Source organism: Ictalurus punctatus, chromosome 24 (assembly GCF_001660625.3).
Source record: "Ictalurus punctatus breed USDA103 chromosome 24, Coco_2.0, whole genome shotgun sequence".
NCBI lineage: Eukaryota > Metazoa > Chordata > Actinopteri > Siluriformes > Ictaluridae > Ictalurus > Ictalurus punctatus.
Genome location: NC_030439.2, coordinates 20,802,843 through 20,820,164, shown reverse-complemented (window position 1 = coordinate 20,820,164; position 17,322 = coordinate 20,802,843). Strand labels below are relative to the sequence as shown.

Below are 17,322 nucleotides of genomic sequence, written 5' to 3'. Positions count from 1 at the left end.
GATCGGATCGAGATCTGGGGAATCCGGAGGCCGAGTCAACACCTCGAACTCTGTCGTGTTCCTCAAACCGTTCCTGAACAGTTTCTGCAGTGTGTGAGGGAGCGTTATCCTGCTGAGAGAGGACACTGATATTAGAGAACACCGTCACCATGAAGGAGAAGAGGTACATAAACATTTGTGCTACAGTAGATCTTCTGTGGGATCGGACCAGACAGGCTAGCCTTTGCTCCAGATGCGCATCAGTGAGCCTTGTGTTGCCCATGACCCTGTCGCCGGGTCACCGGTTCTCCTTCTTTGGAGCACTTTTGGTAGGTACTAACCCCTGCACACCGGGAACACCCCACAACACCTGCTGTTCTGGAGACGCTCTGATCCAGACGTCTAGACGTCACAATCTGACCCGTGTTAAATACGCTCAGATCCTTACACTCGCCCATTTCTCCTGCTTCCAACACGTCACCTTCCACAACTGACTGTTCACCTGCTGCCTAATAAATACCCCCCCACACACACACACACACACACAGGTGCCGCTGTAACGAGATGATCAACGTTCTTCACTTCACCTGGTTCAGTGGTTTTAATGTCATGGAATTTCTTGTGTGTGTATATATATATATATATATATATAAAAATTAATTTAATTATTTGTTAGGATTTTTTTGGGCTGTGCTTGAGCTGAAGACGTCTCTCGGTAATGCTTGGTGCTTGGTTGGTTGGAGTAACATGGACATTAATGAAAAGTTGTCCCACTATCTGATTAGCTAGAGAAGACCCAGCACACTACAGGTACAGTGGACAGAGAGCAGATTTTAAAACCACTGGAATATTCCTTTAATATATAAACTATAACACAAACATCTGGCCCAGTGGTCGTCCCAGTGGGTACAGGAGCAGATGGGGTCATGACCCCTAAACTGGACGAGTGGCACAGAAAGTCTACTGGAGTGTCATCATCAATCTCAGACGAGAAGAGCTCAGATTCATTCGGGTCTTCAGTAGGAGTCATTGAGTGTGTGGAAGATACCATTCAGGGAAAAGGGGACAGGAATGTGTGTGTGTGTGTGTGAGAGAGAGAGAGAAAACAAAATAAGAAAAAGAAAAAAAAAAAACACTGTGAACCTCTTATTTAAATTTTAGTTTATTTTTTCACTTCATGTCAGTCAAAATGGTGGACGGTATCATAGCAACCATGCAGATTTCCCGCCACATTCAACACGCGCCATGAAAATAAACGACTCCGAGAGCCGAGGTTTAAATATCGAACACAAGACTGCAACAGATGTGGTAAAAGCTGAGCTTTCAGTCTGACATGCAGGAAAAACATGAGGTCCTGTTATAAATATTAGAACATTCCGATGATTGCGTTGATCTTAATCGAGGCGTTTAATCAGATTTAATCCAATTAAACCATCTCTGTGCTGCTGAAGGAGCAGCCTGTACCATTCACCATATTTGATACATTCATACAGCTTTTATTTTTTAAATAATTTCAGAAAAACAAACAAACAAAAAAAACTGGATTCAACATATCTCGTTTCTTTTCAGCCAGAACTGAGCCCCGCCCCCAGGTCATAGAGAGCTGCTTAGCTCCGCCCACCTTCCTTAAAAGGAAGACATATACATAAATTCAGTCGAGAGAGAGAGAAGTCCTCTGTGTGTTAATTGCAGTTTCATTCCCAGACAGCAGAGGGCGCTGAACTAAACATCACACACTGCTGCTTTAATGACGTCACAGAACTGTTCTTTATAATCGCCTCTAAACCGTCAGCGCTGCTCAGCAACCACAACTTTTATCATTAATATCTTTACAATTATTCATATATTTAAATAATAAACGATTATGAACCCTTTTGATTTTTATCATTTGTGTCAAATGATGTTAAAGCTGTTTGCTTTCTATTAGTGTTAGCTTGTTATTAAATAAGCTGCCTACTTTATACTTTAACAAGCTAGCTCGCTATGTTGTAGCACTAGCTAGCGTATTTAAGAACGGATTAACGTGAGCTCGCTAGGTTTATCACAGTTACAGATCTATAGCATCCGCGAGACACGGCACCGTCTCCGCCATCTTGGAAAGGGGTTAAAGTACGGCGGGCGATTTGTAGCTATTACAGCGGCTAATCTGCTAAGTATCTGCTATCCTGCTAGCGAAGCTGCCCTCATGCAAACTGATAAAAAAAAAATAAAAGAAATTTGAGGGTTGATCCAAAATGTCACCATATGTTTAAAAAATGTTTTCTTATAATGAACGGATGAGTGAACAAGAAGTGATGTCAGTAGTGCACGTCTCACACGGGGCCTTTATTTAATATTTATATGTGATTATTTACGCAGCGACGAGGTCGTCCGGGTTTATTCGTTTTTTTTCCGGAAGCCCACTTTGTCTTTGGTCTCCTGGAGTTTTTCCGTGATCTTGTCCTTGGTTTCTTCGATCCTCTCGGAGAAGCGCTCCCTCGTCTCCCCCATCTTCTCCTGCAGGTACTCTTTAACCGGCGGCGGCGTCGACATGTAGCCGTGTTTACGCAGATACTTCACCGAGAGAGACGTCCCGCCTAACGTCAGCGTGTAGCGCGCCGGAGTGGCGATCTGCAACACACACACACACACACACACGGATGTTTTGACGAATCTGGATCCGAGTGAAACTGATTCTTTTGGTTCATTTCCCATTTCGTAAAGAAAGGAGCAGCTGAGGGGCGTGTAGGACTGAAAATATCGCCATAAAACATCGTCAGTTAAATCTTTACCGACCGTTTGTGATTGTTGCGGACAAAAATGCTCGACTGTGCTGCGTTTTTTTCTTCTTAGAAGTTTGCGAGACAACCTGCGAGATTTTTTTGCGGAAACTACTCGAATCTGCGAGATCACGATTCCGCGCGCTCTTTCGCAGTGATGTTTATTAGTAAACGAGAACTTTTAGAGATCTTTGAGTACTTTTAGTACTCGACGAAATCACGTGACACGTCTCAGCCCGAACCTCGCGTTAATTTTGAAAATCGCCTGCGTATATTGTGGAGTTTTGCCTGATTTTGCGTTCATAGGGGGGGGGGGGGGGGGCGGTGTTTCTGCAGCCCTACAGCTCTGATCGGTTTAACACTTCAAACACAGTATTTGTGTTTGATTCACTTCCTGCGGCTGAGTCGATTCAGAGTCGAATCACTTCCTCAGACTGAAGCGCAAACTCCGCCCCCGAATTTATTTTATTTTCACAAAACTGGTATCTGGGCCAGTTTTGCTCACACACTCGATGCTGCGCTCTGATTGGTCAGGAGTTTGGTGGTTGCTTTCAGCGGTTACGTGGTTGCTTTCAGCGGCTCTTCTACTGAAATATAACTGAACATGCACTGAAAATGAAACTAACGTTACCATGGTGACGAAAGCGCTAAACAGTAGTAATATTCTAGGATTTACTTTTTAGCTGTTATGTGATATAATGATATAATAACGAGGGAAAAAAGACATAAAAAAGTTCAGGTTTCGTGTTATTAAACTGTATAATAATAAATAAAAAAGTTAACAAAGTTATAAAGTAAACATGACAGAGGCTGCGTTAGTGCCCAAAATGAGTGAAAGTAAAGAACACTTTAGAACTGATTAGCGAATTATTGGATCACGTTTTGGATTTTTTTCACGCCGCCGCTCAGGACTGGAAATGCACGCATGTAAATTTCCATCCAGAATTTGTCGACTGCAGAAGAACCCGGAGCTCAGAACCAGAGAAAGTCAAAACAAAACAACAAAATGAACCAAAAGCATCGGGAGACGGTTTACCGCCGCACGAAAGAGGCGGGAAACTTCTGTCAGTGGAAAGAAGTTAAAGAATAAACATTTCGTCTTCACTTTGTTTCTTTGGATGATTAATAACGGTTCTAGGTTTTTAAACAGGTTCTCCTTTTTCTGGTCCATCTCTATATCGTAGGGTTCCACCAAAGGAACAAGGCGAAGAACCTGTGCTACACTTTACTGCTGTAGTTACTAATAATGACCGCTAGAGGGCAGAGAGCGCGCGAAAGTGAGTGAGTGAGCGAGCGAGAGAGAGAGAGAGATAGGCTTATTAAACACCTGCATCTCAACATGTCTTTGCTGATCGCCCTGTATTAGTATTATTATAAATATTATTATTTTTTTTATTCCTGCCTCTGAGTAGTAGTGGAGAAAAACCTGAACTTTAGTGGAAGACTGCAGACAAAAAATAATTAGTACATATGCATAGAGCATATGTATGATTTGGTTTGGGTTTTGGGTCATCTAAAGATAAAATCGATTAAAAGAAAAGAACCCGTTGTATTGTTTTTATCTGGAACCTGTAAGAGTTTCCTGAAAAGGTTCCCCTGTAAGAATGGTGTGTGAAGAGGAGATGTACGAGAGGGTAATAACGCTACACAGCTCCACTGATGATATCTGACCTTATACATGGCGTACGCGGTCAGCGCGTAGCCGCTCTGCGAGTTCTCCAGGAGTTTCACCAGTTTATCTGGAAATCCGACGTACTCCAGGAACGGCATCACGTTCACTCCTCTGAGCGGGAACAAAAACAGAACAACGGTGAGGGCAGGGAACGGGTTTCAGCGACACAGAAGGGACGCGTAATAGTTCGAGTCCGCGCTCACTTCATGGCAGCGTAGTAAAAGCTGCCGAACCACATGCAGGACGTGAGCAGGTGCACAGGGATCACCACTTTCCCGTACTGCTTAAAGGTCCTCTTGAATCTCTGAGCGAGGCCCATGGACCGGTCCTGAAGAGGATCCGTGTCCGCCGAGTCGTCCTGCTCGAGCTGACCGTCTCCGGGCGGGGTTCTCTGAGGAGCCGGGGAGGAGGAGGAGGCGCAGATCCAGCGCCGTCCCGATCCCAGCCGGGTCTGAGAGAGAGCGAGAGAGTCGCAGGACGCGTGTGTCCCGACCCGAGAGAGCGGGACGAACCGCCGGAGCTCCCGGACACACAGGATACGCATCATCACACCCAGGTTATCAGCAACCACGTCTCTGCGGGGATCAGAGAGGAGACACAAGGGTCTGAGACACAAAGCGAATAAATCAGTTTAACATTATAAATAATAATAACAACAACAACAACAACAACAACAACAACACATTTATTCCACTTATCACTGGAGGAAGAGTGACAGCATCATGGGACATATATATTATTTAAATAAATTAAAAATCTATTTATACATTTACTTACACACACACACACACACACACACACACACACACACACACACAAACACACACACACATACATTATATATATATATATATATATATATATATATATAAAATTTAAACAATGCCATTAATAAATTGTATCATATTAGCATTCTGGTTGTACTATTAACAGTCTCATCTATTTTTTTTTTGCTAATAATTTTTTTGAAACAAAAACCAAAAAAGTGGGGAAAAGTGACAGTACCCGGGTTGTACTATTAAAATCTCATGTTCAATTGTATTATTATTATTTTTATATATACATTGATGATGATGATGATGATTATTATTATTATTATTATTATTATTATTATTATTATTATTAGTAGTAGTAGTAGTAGTAGTAGTATTATGGGTAATACAGCCTGGTTGTGGCTTTAATAGTCTCATCAAATGGTTTCGACAAAATAATAAACAATAAATAATATTCAGTCACTTCCTTCTGGTTCCTATAATCACCAACACAGTGTTTACTGTCGAACAGATATCTCATATCTAACCCTCACTGCACTCAACCCCAAAACTACACATTTATTATAAATAATCCTCAGTAATAATAGTTATTTAGTCCAGTAATAACACACACGAGTCCAATTCAGTTTCCTACCGTTAGATACCAGCGTTAACATACAACAGCAATAATTAAAACACTAAACCTCCAGAAAGGATCCAGCATTAATAAAACACCGGATGTTCACCTACATGTGTAGCTCACTTCCGCATTTTATATTATAACTTCCTTTCGGCAAAAAAAGACTTTAAAACGAACAATTTTCACTTTTCAGCCGGCCGCCATGTCTCTTCCGTCATTCACAGCAACGCGGCAAGGGCGACTCGGGCGCAAAGCATTCTGGGAAATCGAGTGAACCAACCCTCACGCGCACGTCAAAACGGGTGTCTACAATTCCCAAACACCCTCGCGCCTCACTTCGAATTGAGCAAACTTTATTGCAATGTTAAAGCACTAAGATTGCAATTGTCAAAAATAAATGCATAAATAAATATTCCGCAATAAAATATGTAGCATTCACGATGTACTCTTTCATTTAATTACAAAAATGGAAAATTGGAGAAAAAAGAAAAATGTAGACCAGCAAAAAAATTCAGATTTTTTAAATAAACCATTATATTAAATTAAATCATGCTAATTTTGTGAATCGTTCTATTAATCATTATTGTATTTCATTAAAATTAAAATGTAATTAAATGTAATTACAATTAATTACAAATAAAAAATAAAAATGTTTGAAATATTAAAACATTCGTGTATCATCAGTTCTTTTAATTATTTCATTAATAGGACATCTATTTTTAAATTTTTTTTTAATTATTATTATTATTATTATTATTATTATTATTATTATTATTATTTAAGTAAACCATTCAATCCAGTACGGGACATTTTAACCCCCTTTATGCATTCGAGAAGGTTTTTTTTTTAGTTCATGCATTGTATGGTTAAATATCAAAAATCTAAAAGGTGTGCGTCATACCTGACACCTACATGAACACTTTACAGTTTGTTTTGTGACTGTACATCATTCCCTTCAAATGCTATTGAGCTTTATATCATATATTTTGTGTATGGGCCCATTCTTTAGTGAAATTCATATAAAATTTACATATGATTTAATAGCTTGTTTTGTTAAATATCAAAAATCTAAGAGGTGTGCGTCATACCTGACACCTAGTTGAACATTTACAGTTGGTTATATAACTATAAGTCATTCCCTTCAAATACTATTGAGCTGTAAATGATGGTATATTTTGTGTATGGGCCCATTCAGTAATGAAATACATGTCAAATTTAAATGTGATTTAATAGTTTATTTTAACAAATATCAAAAAAATCTAAAAGGTGTGCATCATACCTGACACCCACATGAACACTGTCCAGTTGGTTATATGACTGTAAGTCATTCCCTTCAAATGCTATTGCAGTTAGAACCGTGTTTAACAAAGTCGTATGTAACTATCTGCGACTATCCAACGTCCAACAGCAAGCCAACTTTAAGCCAGTTTATCGGAAGTGGGCGGGGCTCGCGCTTATGTTTCTGTCCAATCATGTGGCTGCGTTTATGAAAACGAATTATCAGCCAATCATCGATCAGGAGGCGGGATTTTTTTTATTTTCCTCTGAGGGCGCGTGACGTATGAAGTAAGGAACACCCAACGCGGGATTCGTTATGGCGGAAGACTTGAGTGAGTAGCAGTAAGCTAAAGGCGTTTGTTTGCGTATTAAAGCTGTGTGTGTTTGGTTAATAAAGCTTTTACGACTCTTTGTCGAGGCACCAGATTTGTGTGGGTATTTTAGACGCGCGAAACTGAGCTTGTTTGGGTTTTTTTTTGTTGTGCCGTCAGAACCGCGTCTTTGCTAGCTAGCGTAAGATCAGATGCTGCAGTCAGGACGTGGCTGTATTTCAAATGGAGGCGTGGTGCACTTGGTAGGGTGCTCTCGCATGCCGTTAAACATAGTATTTAGTACGGGTGTGTAGGGAGCACCGATCTATTTGGGATACAGCTATTGCAAATGTCCACTGATGAATGTAAACGTACTATATTATTGTGTGTTTAAATGCAGGTTTTGAGGACGTGAGCTGTTTTGTTTACACTTCTAAGGTTGTTGAACTAGTATTTAAATGAGATTATTGAAATATCTCAGCTGACCGACAGTTTAATGTGTAACAGTAGATTTGAAAACTGCAGGACTAATGTAATTAAATGTAGTTGAATAGAAAGGTGTCATTGGGGATTAGTCGGGGAAAATGCTCCTTTACATGTAAACAGTTTAATTTCCGTAATTATTTTAGAAAGTGAAGATGATTTATAACTATATATTGAAGAGAAATACAATTAGGTGTTGATTTGTCTTCAGACTTTGTTGTGTCTCGGCAGTAAATTATTTAAAACATGAATAAACGATGAATAATTTTGGAAGAGACAAGACGCTCTTTCGCACTTTTGTTGCGTTTCGTACTTTCTCTTTTGTTTCTTCCTTCTTTTATTGTGTTGAATCTGGTTCTGTTAAACCCTTCTTAACAGATATGGTGTTTTTTGTGTGTTTTTCAGGATTAAGCTCAGCTGGCGGAGGGAACGGGACGCTCCGTGACCCGCGTCCGCTGAAGAGGAAGCACGATGGAGACGAGGACGAGTCTCTGTCTCCTAATAAAAAGCTGGTAATGTCTCTCCGGTCGTCACTTGCGATGTTACGCTACCCGACGCGGTGCTGCGTTACGTCTGTCTCGTTAGTCCTTAATGTCGGAAACACACCTTCTACACGGCCCACGTACATCTCACGCTTAGTCTCTACTTTATTACGTTCCCCTGCACTTGACCTCCTCTTATTATCTGTTTTAACACCTCGTCTTACACATGGTTCACTTTCTAGGTGTGCAGGAAATGACTGGTGCTGTAGAACGTATTGGCACCCTTCATCAATGGAAATAAACCACAACTGTATGGTGGTTCTTTATTAGGGTTTTGAACACCTGTGTGTGTTGTAGGATACGGGGGAAGGTCACAGTCAGAAGGTGGCCACACACTACAACACTCTGGAGGAGCGTGGCCTGATGGAGCGCAACAAGAGCCGAATCGTCCACATGCGCAACTTCAACAACTGGCTGAAGAGCGTTTTGATCGGTAACACACACACACACACACACACACAAAAGTCTCAGCCTCAGAGGCTTTGTCTACTGACCATCTGAGATTTTTTGCACATTTTTCTGGCCCCAATATTCAGCGTCTTTAGTAGTGTGATCCGATTGGCTGTCTGCACTTCCTGTAATATGATGCATATTGAAGTGTCGTCACTGTGTGTGTGTGTGTGTGTGTGGTGTCAGGTGAGATCCTGGACATGGTGCGGCGTGACAGGAGGGACATGTGTGTACTGGATCTGGGCTGTGGGAAAGGAGGAGATCTGCTGAAGTGGAGGAAAGGACGCATCAGCAGGCTGGTGTGTGCAGGTAAAGCTGTTGTGATTAACGCCATCACCTGTGCAGCCGGACCGGTCAGATCGTCTGTACGTGTAGCGTTCACTGTATCTCAGTGTTTGAGCCAGAAACATGTTTATGAATTTATATAGGGGGGAAAATCCTGTTGAATTTTGGTTACAGCCACTTTAAAAAAAAAAAAAAGTTTTGTCACTTTTTGTTTACAGCCGCTTTAAACTGGAATCAAAAAGTTCTGTTGCATATTAACATCTGACCACAAAACATCTTTCTAAACTGTGTGTCTCTTTCTCTCTGTGTTTTGCTCTGTGTGTGTTTTTGTTTGTGTGTGTGTGTCAGACATTGCGGGCGTGTCAGTAGAACAGTGTCAGCAGCGTTACAGTGACATGAAGAAGAGGAGTCACCCCAACGAGCAGATCTTCACTGCTGAGTTCATCACTGCTGACTGTTCCAAGGTAAACACACACACACTACTCACACACACACAGACGGACTGATTGAGTGATCTAAAATGTGAGTGTGTGTGTGTGTGTGTGTGTGTGTGTGTGTGTGTGTGTGTGTGTAGGAGCTGCTGAGTGAGAAGCTGAGTGACCCCAAGATGCAGTTCGATGTGTGTAGTTGTCAGTTTGTGTATCATTACTCGTTCGAGAGCCAGCAGCAGGCTGACACCATGCTGAGGAACGCCTGTGAGAGGCTCCGCCCCGGAGGTTTCTTCTTCGGGACCACACCCGACGCCTACGAGCTAGTGTACACACACACACACACACACACACACACACACACACACGATACACTACACATTACACCTTAATGTAAAACAAATGGTGTAAAACACCGCAGGTTATGATGAGAAGAAAAGGAGAGTGAGAGAGGAAAAAGAAGGAATAAAGGAAGTGAGAGAAGGATGAGAACGAAGGAGGAAAGATGGGAAAGAAGTAAGGAAAAGGAAGAAAACAATAGATGAAAGGAAAGAGCGAGAAGAAATAGAATGAAGGAAGAAGCAAGGGAGATAAAGGAAGGGAAAGCAGAAATAAAGAACGAAGGAGAAGAAACAGAAGGGAGAGAATTAAGAGAAGGAAGACGATGGAGTAAAGAAAACTAAGTAAATGATCAGGCAGAAATGGAGGGAGGGAAAGTGAGAAGAGAAGTGCAGGTGTGTGCTTAGCAGTAATCACTACTATTTTGCGTTTTTGAGTCTTTTTTTGTTTGTTGTTTTTTTTTTTTTTAGTTGAAATGGGAGTCGCCATCTTGCAGGAATGCGAGTCGTGCTGTAGCCCCGCCTCTCGCCCCGCCCATATAAACTTGCGTGTGCGTTCACGATGATTTAGCGAAACGTGATCAGTGCAGTATTTTTAATTTATATGTAAGACACTAAACCGCGGTTGTTTAACTTTCCCAGGTGTAGTGGTTTTAGCGTCCTCAGGAGATTTGCTCCCGTTGCTTTGCTGGTTATCCGACGGCCTCGGAGACATTTCAGAGACGTTCAAGTCTGTTATGACGTCCAGGCGCATATGCAGTAATCGATATGAACCCTAGAGGAATGAAATATAATTAGTGAATCTGTGCACGCAGGAAGCGTCTGGAGCAGTCGGATTCCAACAGCTTCGGGAACGAGGTGTACCGCGTGACGTTCCAGAAGAAAGGCGAATACCCGCTGTTCGGCTGTCAGTACGACTTCAACCTGGAGGGGGTCGTGGACGTGCCCGAGTTCCTGGTGTATTTCCCGCTGTTCGTGGAGTGAGTGTACTCATTAAACATCATGCACTTCATAAAGAGACACTGAGGTGGGGGTACAGGAGGAGGAGGAGGAGGAGGAGGAGGAGGAGGATGTGTGGGATCTGGTCACCACGAGACATTAATCCTGATTCAAGATAGTGGATGATACCAGTACCCGAGATGGGTGGTACCTACCTGCTGATAACTCATCAACTGATCGTTTAAAAAAAATTGATACTGAATGAAAACGCTTAAAAACAAATAAAATATTGTTGAACTTTATTATAAATATAAGTAGTACTGACTGCACCATAAAAATGTCCTGTACTTAATTTTTTAAAAATAAATATTAGTTTATATTAATTATTAATAAACATTAAAGTAAATAAAAGATGTACATCCAAACTGAATCAAAAAGGAACTCTACTGATGATATTATTGTGAACATAAAATATTGAGGTTGCATGGTACAGTGATGAGGTGTAATACAGTGAGTGACCAGCAGGAGGCGCTCGCTCGCTTTCTGTTCGAGAACCAGTGCGGTTCAGTGAGAGAGAAGGAACCCCGGTGTCTCGGCTCACCGTTAATAGGTTCTGGAATAGGTCTGCACAGCAGTGTGTTGATTATGGGATGTGAAGGTGATGATTTTATTCTGTTTATCAGAATGGCGAAGAAGTACAACATGCGTCTGGTGTATAAAAAAACCTTCCATCAGTTCTTCCAGGAGAAGATAAAGGACGAGAGGAACAAGTCGCTCATGCAGAGGATGCAGGCACTCGAGGTGCAGACGTGTGTGTGTGTGTGTGTGTGTGTGTGTGTGTCTCTTTCTCTGTCTCTGTGTGTCCTTGTCTGCCTCTGATCTTGAGCTCCACTTTATCAGAGTTTTGTGTGTGTTTTACAGCAGTACCCAGCGGATGACAGAGGCAGGTTGGTGTGTGACGGCGTGGGGGAGTATGAACATGCCGAGAGCAGAGCACAGAGAACTGGGGCCTCACTGCCACTGGTCAGATCACACACACACCCCCACACCCCCACACACACACACACACACACACACACACACTGCACAATAGCAAAAAACAAACAGTTGGAACGTGATAGCACACATACTAGAGCTCAATACACAGAGCATGACACACACCAAACTGCACCTGCAAAAACACACACAACACAAGAACCCGGTTTATGTGTGTGTATGTGAGTGTGTGTGTACGTGTATCTAACGTCTCGTCTCTTCACAGGGGACGCTGTCCAAATCTGAGTGGGAGGCTACAAGTACGTATCCATCGTTGCTCTGCAGTTAAAATAAACTCCGTTATCTACAATATCTCGTGTAATGACGTTACACTGCGTAACCGTGTACTCTTATAAATAAACAGGGATATCTATGGTAACCGTGGAAACCAAAATCTCTAAGCAACAACTTGAACGCTAAACTATAACTGAGACCTTGTCCGTATTTGTTGTGCAAGATGTTTTTTGTTTGTTTTTTTTTTAAAATATATTTTTTAATATAAAAAGCAGGAAGATTAGATGTTTAACGTTTAGAAGATAAGACACAGTTTAACATCGGAGCGCGTTAGTAAGAGTTCCCACTCAAAAATACGGGAAAATCCCCCCCCCCAAATTAATAAAACCGCCACACGAGCCGATCAACATATGAATCCGGGATGATTGACAGTCGCGTAGGTGTTTTGAAGTCCCAAATATAAACTGTCCTTCCTGGAAGCCCCGCCCCCTTTCCTCCTGCGTCACTTTAGCAGCGTCTCTGTCAAATCAGGAGTCTTGATTTGTCTTTTTTTTTTAATGTTCGGTTTATTAGTGCGTTGTAAAGTGTGATGATTTGGTGTATTTACAAATCATGTGTATCAAATCGTGTAAAAGTTTGCGTCCCCTAGTATGTGGGTCCTGAAGGAAAACCGCAGTTTACAAATTTCAAACGTACGATGAAATAGTTTGATTGGCTACCATGTCATTTTGATTTTTTAAACTGTAAATGTCACGTTTACATTAAAAAAAAAACAAAAAACTTTGCATTATGTGAATATTAGATTTAGTACAAATTAAATGAATTCATTCCCGTCTTTGTTCTCAACCGTCGTTTACACAAATGTTTTCCCTCAACCTTAAATGAGATTTTATTTATTTAAATGATTATTATTTTTGCATGTATCAGATTATTTCTACACACAAGCCCACTCAGTGAGGTGTTGTATGTTTGTGCTGTAGGTATCTACCTGGTGTTTGTGTTTGAGAAGACGGCCTGAACTCCGGTGACCTCTACTACAACATTTCAGTTTTTTTCTTTTCTTTTGTTATTAATTTTCTGAACAAGCTGGGCAAAGCTGCTAAGTTTCAGTTTCACACATGGCTACTAAAGGTGTGTTTGTGTGCGTGTGTGAAGAGTGTATGTATTGTTTTTCAGTCAGTAACTCGGTGTTTACCTCGTGATAAACTGTCAGAGGGAAGTGTAAAATAAAAAGTGTAAAGCACGTGAGTTTTTACATCACTGTCGTCCATGGCGTGTTTTTTTAAATTTTTATTATCGTGCACTGAAATGACTCGGAGCGCTAATAAACACCACACACCCTGGGGTCTGATCTAATCTAAGAGCTTATTCACTGATCTCAAAATCAGGAGTTCGACGTGGTTGCCATGACGGCGTGATTTTACCCTCCGTGAGAATGTACACAGGATGGTGTTGGAAAACAGAACCGTACTGAGTGAGCGGCAGCTCTGTGGGTGGACACGGTCTGATGATGAGAGGTCAGAGGAAGGTGCGTTTCCGCTCAGCACAGTTGTAAAGAGTGATTATCCGAGTTTGTGTAGGCTTCCTGGTTGTTCTCCTCTGATCTCTCTCATTAAGGTGTTAACCTGCAGGTCCTCCGCTCCCGGGATGTTTTTCTCACCGTTCTGTGTAAACTCTAGAGACTGCTGTGTGTGAAAATCCCTGCAGGAGATCAGCAGTGTCTGAAAGACTCACACCAGCACGTCCGGCACCAACATCCACGCTACGGTTAACGTCACAGAGATCAGACTTCATTCTGATGTTTGACCTGAACATTAACTGAAGCTCCTGGTCTGTATCTGCATGATTTTATGCATTGTGCTGCTGCCACCTGATTGGCTGATTGGATAACTGCATTAATGAGCAGGTGTACAGGTGTTCCTAATAAAGTGACATGTGAGTGTATATTATCTTGGTTTCTTTCTCTATATTATACATCTTTCTTCCTTCTCTGTATCTTCTCCTTCACCCCTGTTCTTTCTTGATTTCTGTCTTTAGTCCAACTATCCATATTTTCCTTCCTTCCTTCCTTCCTTCCTCCATTCCACCCTTCCTTCCTTCCATTCCTTCCTTCCTTCTTCCATTCTACCCTTCCTTCCTCCATTCCTTCCTTCCTTCCTTCCTTCCTCCATTCCACCCTTCCTTCCTCCATTCCACCCTTCCTTCTTCCATTCATTCCTTCCTTCCTTCCTCCATTCCACCCTTCCTTCTTCCATTCATTCCTTCCTTCCTTCTTCCATTCCTTCCTTCCTTCCTCCATTCCTTCATTCCACCCTTCCTTCCTTCATTCCACCCTTCCTTCCTTCATTCCACCCTTCCTTCCTTCATTCCACCCTTCCTTCCTTCCTTCCTTCCTTCCTTCCTTCATTCCACCTTTCCTTCCTTCCTTCCTTCCTTCCTTCCTTCATTCCACCCTTCATTCCTTCATTCCACCCTTCCTTCCTTCCTTCCTTCCTTCCTTCCTTCATTCCACCTTTCCTTCCTTCCTTCCTTCCTTCCTTCCTTCCTTCATTCCACCCTTCCTTCCTTCCTTCCTTCCTCCACTCCACCCTTCCTTCCTTCCTTCCTTCCTCCACTCCACCCTTCCTTCCTTCCTTCCTTCCTTCCTTCATTCCACCCTTCCTTCCTTCCTACTTTCCACTGATGTAGCATGAGTTGATCATTTCTACAGGTAATACAGATGGCAGTTGTGGGCGTGGCCCTCTTTAAAGTGTTGTGATATCAATCATCACTTGAGTAAATAAGCCTGTCGTGGCTCACACACTGCTGTAATACACACTCCACTCCTCTAACACAGCTGTAGTTGAATCTGCTGTTTGTTTATGTTTGGGAAACGAGCAGAGAAACCCGGCTGCCGTTTTAGAACCTGACTCTCACCTCCTGCAGCCCGGAGTACCGCCGTCTCCGTCAGAAACGTGATCTGTTGATTTTCTCCATCAGGACCGAGTACACAGTTACTCAGATGGAAATTCTTCCTCTTTTTTTCTAACATTATAAATATTACCCTTTTAGCCACTTTCCATTCATCCACACTAACGAGCTCATTACCCTGCTGTCGTTCTTCACTTATCTTTAATCATCGTTTATCTAACACCGGGTCTGTAAGACTAGAATCGCTGATTTATAATTACAGTTTATAATGAGCTAGCTTTTCTGTGACCCCCACCGTCTGTGACAGACTTCCTGTCAGATCAACATTCGCATGTGCTGGTCATTTAAATCACCTCAGCTCACTGTCAGAAAGTAAAACGTTATGACAGACAGACAGACACACAGGCAGACAGACTCAGCTGTGAGCTCCAAATGCTGCTGAAGACTCAGATCTTCTCTTGGAAATAAACCTGTAATTTATCTCTACCATCTGCTGTTGAAAATATCGATCGTTGATGCGTTCGACCTGCTGCTAAAATCATCTCCTTGAAACACAAGCAGATTTTAAAGCAGGATAAAAAGCCAGCGCGTTTCTTCCTCTTCTTCTTTTCCATCAACTTTCCTTCTGAAAAAAGAGGACGGGAGTAAAGCATTCTCGTCTCGATCTGCTTCATGACACGGGCGAAATTATTAATGAAGTCCCAAATCAAAACATTTTCCTTTTTAAAGAATGTCTTGTAAAGAAACCTGTATGTTTACTATTCTACGATCGTGAACGGCTCTGTACGGTTTTAGCGTCGAGGCTGGGAAGCGTTCTGGAAGAGCTCGTTCATACTGATCAGACCTACTGCATACTGGGAGGACTGTATTCAACAACATCTCTTGATGTCTCCAGATTATTCGGGCTGAATATGGGTTTGATCTCCATAGGTCAGGAGAAAGCATTTGATCGAGTGCAACACAATTATAACAATTATAACAATTATGTCCTCAGCAAACGTCAACTGGAACAAAAGTCAAGCCCTTTTAGTTGGACAGTTGATGTGACAAAACTCCCAAGAGGAGCGTTTTGGGGGGAAAAGGGAAGGTTTTAAATATCTGGGAGTATACCAGTGAGATGATCAAGTTGTGTAAAAAAAAAAAAAAACACTGGGAAGGGACTGTGGTCACTTAGACAAATGGAAATGGCTGATACCAAAAATGTCTTATAGGGGGCGCACTAATTATTAATAAGCTAATGGCATCTTCTCGTTGTCACAAATAACCTGTATTGACACTTTTAGAGGACAAGCTGCACTGGGGGCCACACAGTGTTGTATATTTACCTAAAGAAGGTGGGCCAGGTCGTGTGCACCTACACAGCAGAACCGCTGCCTTCTGTTTCCAGCCTGTACGAGAACTTTTAACCAGTTCAAAGGTTTATAGATGGAAACCTGTGACCGGTGCTATTCGGGGAGCAGTGGGGGCTTGACGGTTGAGGCTCTGGGTTACTGATCAGAAGGGCGGAGGTTCAAGCCCCAGCACTGCCAAGCTGCCACTGTTGGGCCCTTGACCCTTAACCCTCTCTGCTCCAGGGGGCGCTGTATCACGGCTGACCCTGCGCTCTGACCCCAACTTCCTGACATGCTGGGGTATGCGAAGAAAATAATTTCACTGTGTTGTATTGTACATGTGATCAATAAAGACTCATTATCATTACTCTAACCTCTGGAGACCTGAGACTTGATAAGACTCTATTCCACGTGGATCCAAGAAGATTAAACACCTCCAGACCACCTGTTTTCCATCGCAGTCTTTTTAAACCGTGGAAACGTTTTAAGGTTCAAAGGGCAACAACAACAACAGGCTCTTTATACCCGCTGCTGAAGGAGCCCCTGATTCGTGGACATTGCACCGTTCGCTCGGACTCTCCACGTGTCTGGTCTCACCGCTCTGGGACACCTGGTGGACCTTCCTGCACCCAATCTTCAGAACGCTGAAGGAGTAGCTGCACATCTGGGACTGAGACCTGTACGGGTTGTAGCACAACTACTCAGGAACTGGAACGCTCTCCGCTCACGTGAGGGAAAAGAAATGTTAGAGGAGTAGTGTACTGTAGAGGATTGGAGGATCCTTTCCCTCCATGGCGGAGTTGACGCACCCTGGCGCTGGTTGAGCGACGACGTGCGACCGCGATGTAGAACACGGTGTTCTCCAGTGGAGAATCGTGCATGGAGTAATTGCTGTATATCTCCATTCCGCGTCCAGTCACAGGCCACGAGTCCTTTTTTACCTCCAGACAGAGACC

The 17,322-nt window shown here is 42.5% G+C and overlaps 2 protein-coding genes across 12 annotated transcripts; one reads left to right on the top strand and one right to left on the bottom strand.

Annotated features, from left to right (window-relative positions):
- Window positions 1-1,123: 1,123 nt before the first annotated feature.
- On the bottom strand, window positions 1,124-7,237 carry fam210aa (family with sequence similarity 210 member Aa). Of its 11 annotated transcripts, none has more exons than XM_017454948.3 (4): window positions 7,082-7,237; window positions 4,614-4,985; window positions 4,410-4,521; window positions 1,124-2,589 (listed from the first exon to the last, which is right to left on the bottom strand). In XM_017454948.3, exons 2-4 carry the CDS (start codon window positions 4,955-4,957, stop codon window positions 2,356-2,358), a joined length of 690 nt encoding a protein of 229 aa, XP_017310437.1. In that variant the 5' UTR covers window positions 4,958-4,985; window positions 7,082-7,237; the 3' UTR covers window positions 1,124-2,355. The 11 variants fall into 11 exon arrangements, with proteins under 11 accessions (XP_017310437.1, XP_017310432.1, XP_017310436.1 ...); XM_017454943.3 differs by having other exon boundaries at window positions 4,614-5,015; window positions 7,082-7,236; XM_017454947.3 differs by lacking the exon at window positions 7,082-7,237 and adding an exon at window positions 5,980-6,120.
- Window positions 7,238-7,330: 93 nt separating this feature from the next.
- On the top strand, window positions 7,331-13,385 carry rnmt (RNA (guanine-7-) methyltransferase). Its single transcript, XM_017454933.3, has 11 exons — window positions 7,331-7,412; window positions 8,280-8,386; window positions 8,714-8,849; window positions 9,053-9,175; window positions 9,500-9,615; window positions 9,726-9,907; window positions 10,733-10,897; window positions 11,540-11,657; window positions 11,778-11,879; window positions 12,118-12,151; window positions 13,106-13,385. The coding sequence occupies exons 1-11, from the start codon at window positions 7,397-7,399 to the stop codon at window positions 13,141-13,143; spliced, it is 1,137 nt and encodes a 378-aa protein (XP_017310422.1). The 5' UTR covers window positions 7,331-7,396; the 3' UTR covers window positions 13,144-13,385.
- The last annotated feature ends 3,937 nt before the right edge of the window (window positions 13,386-17,322 follow it).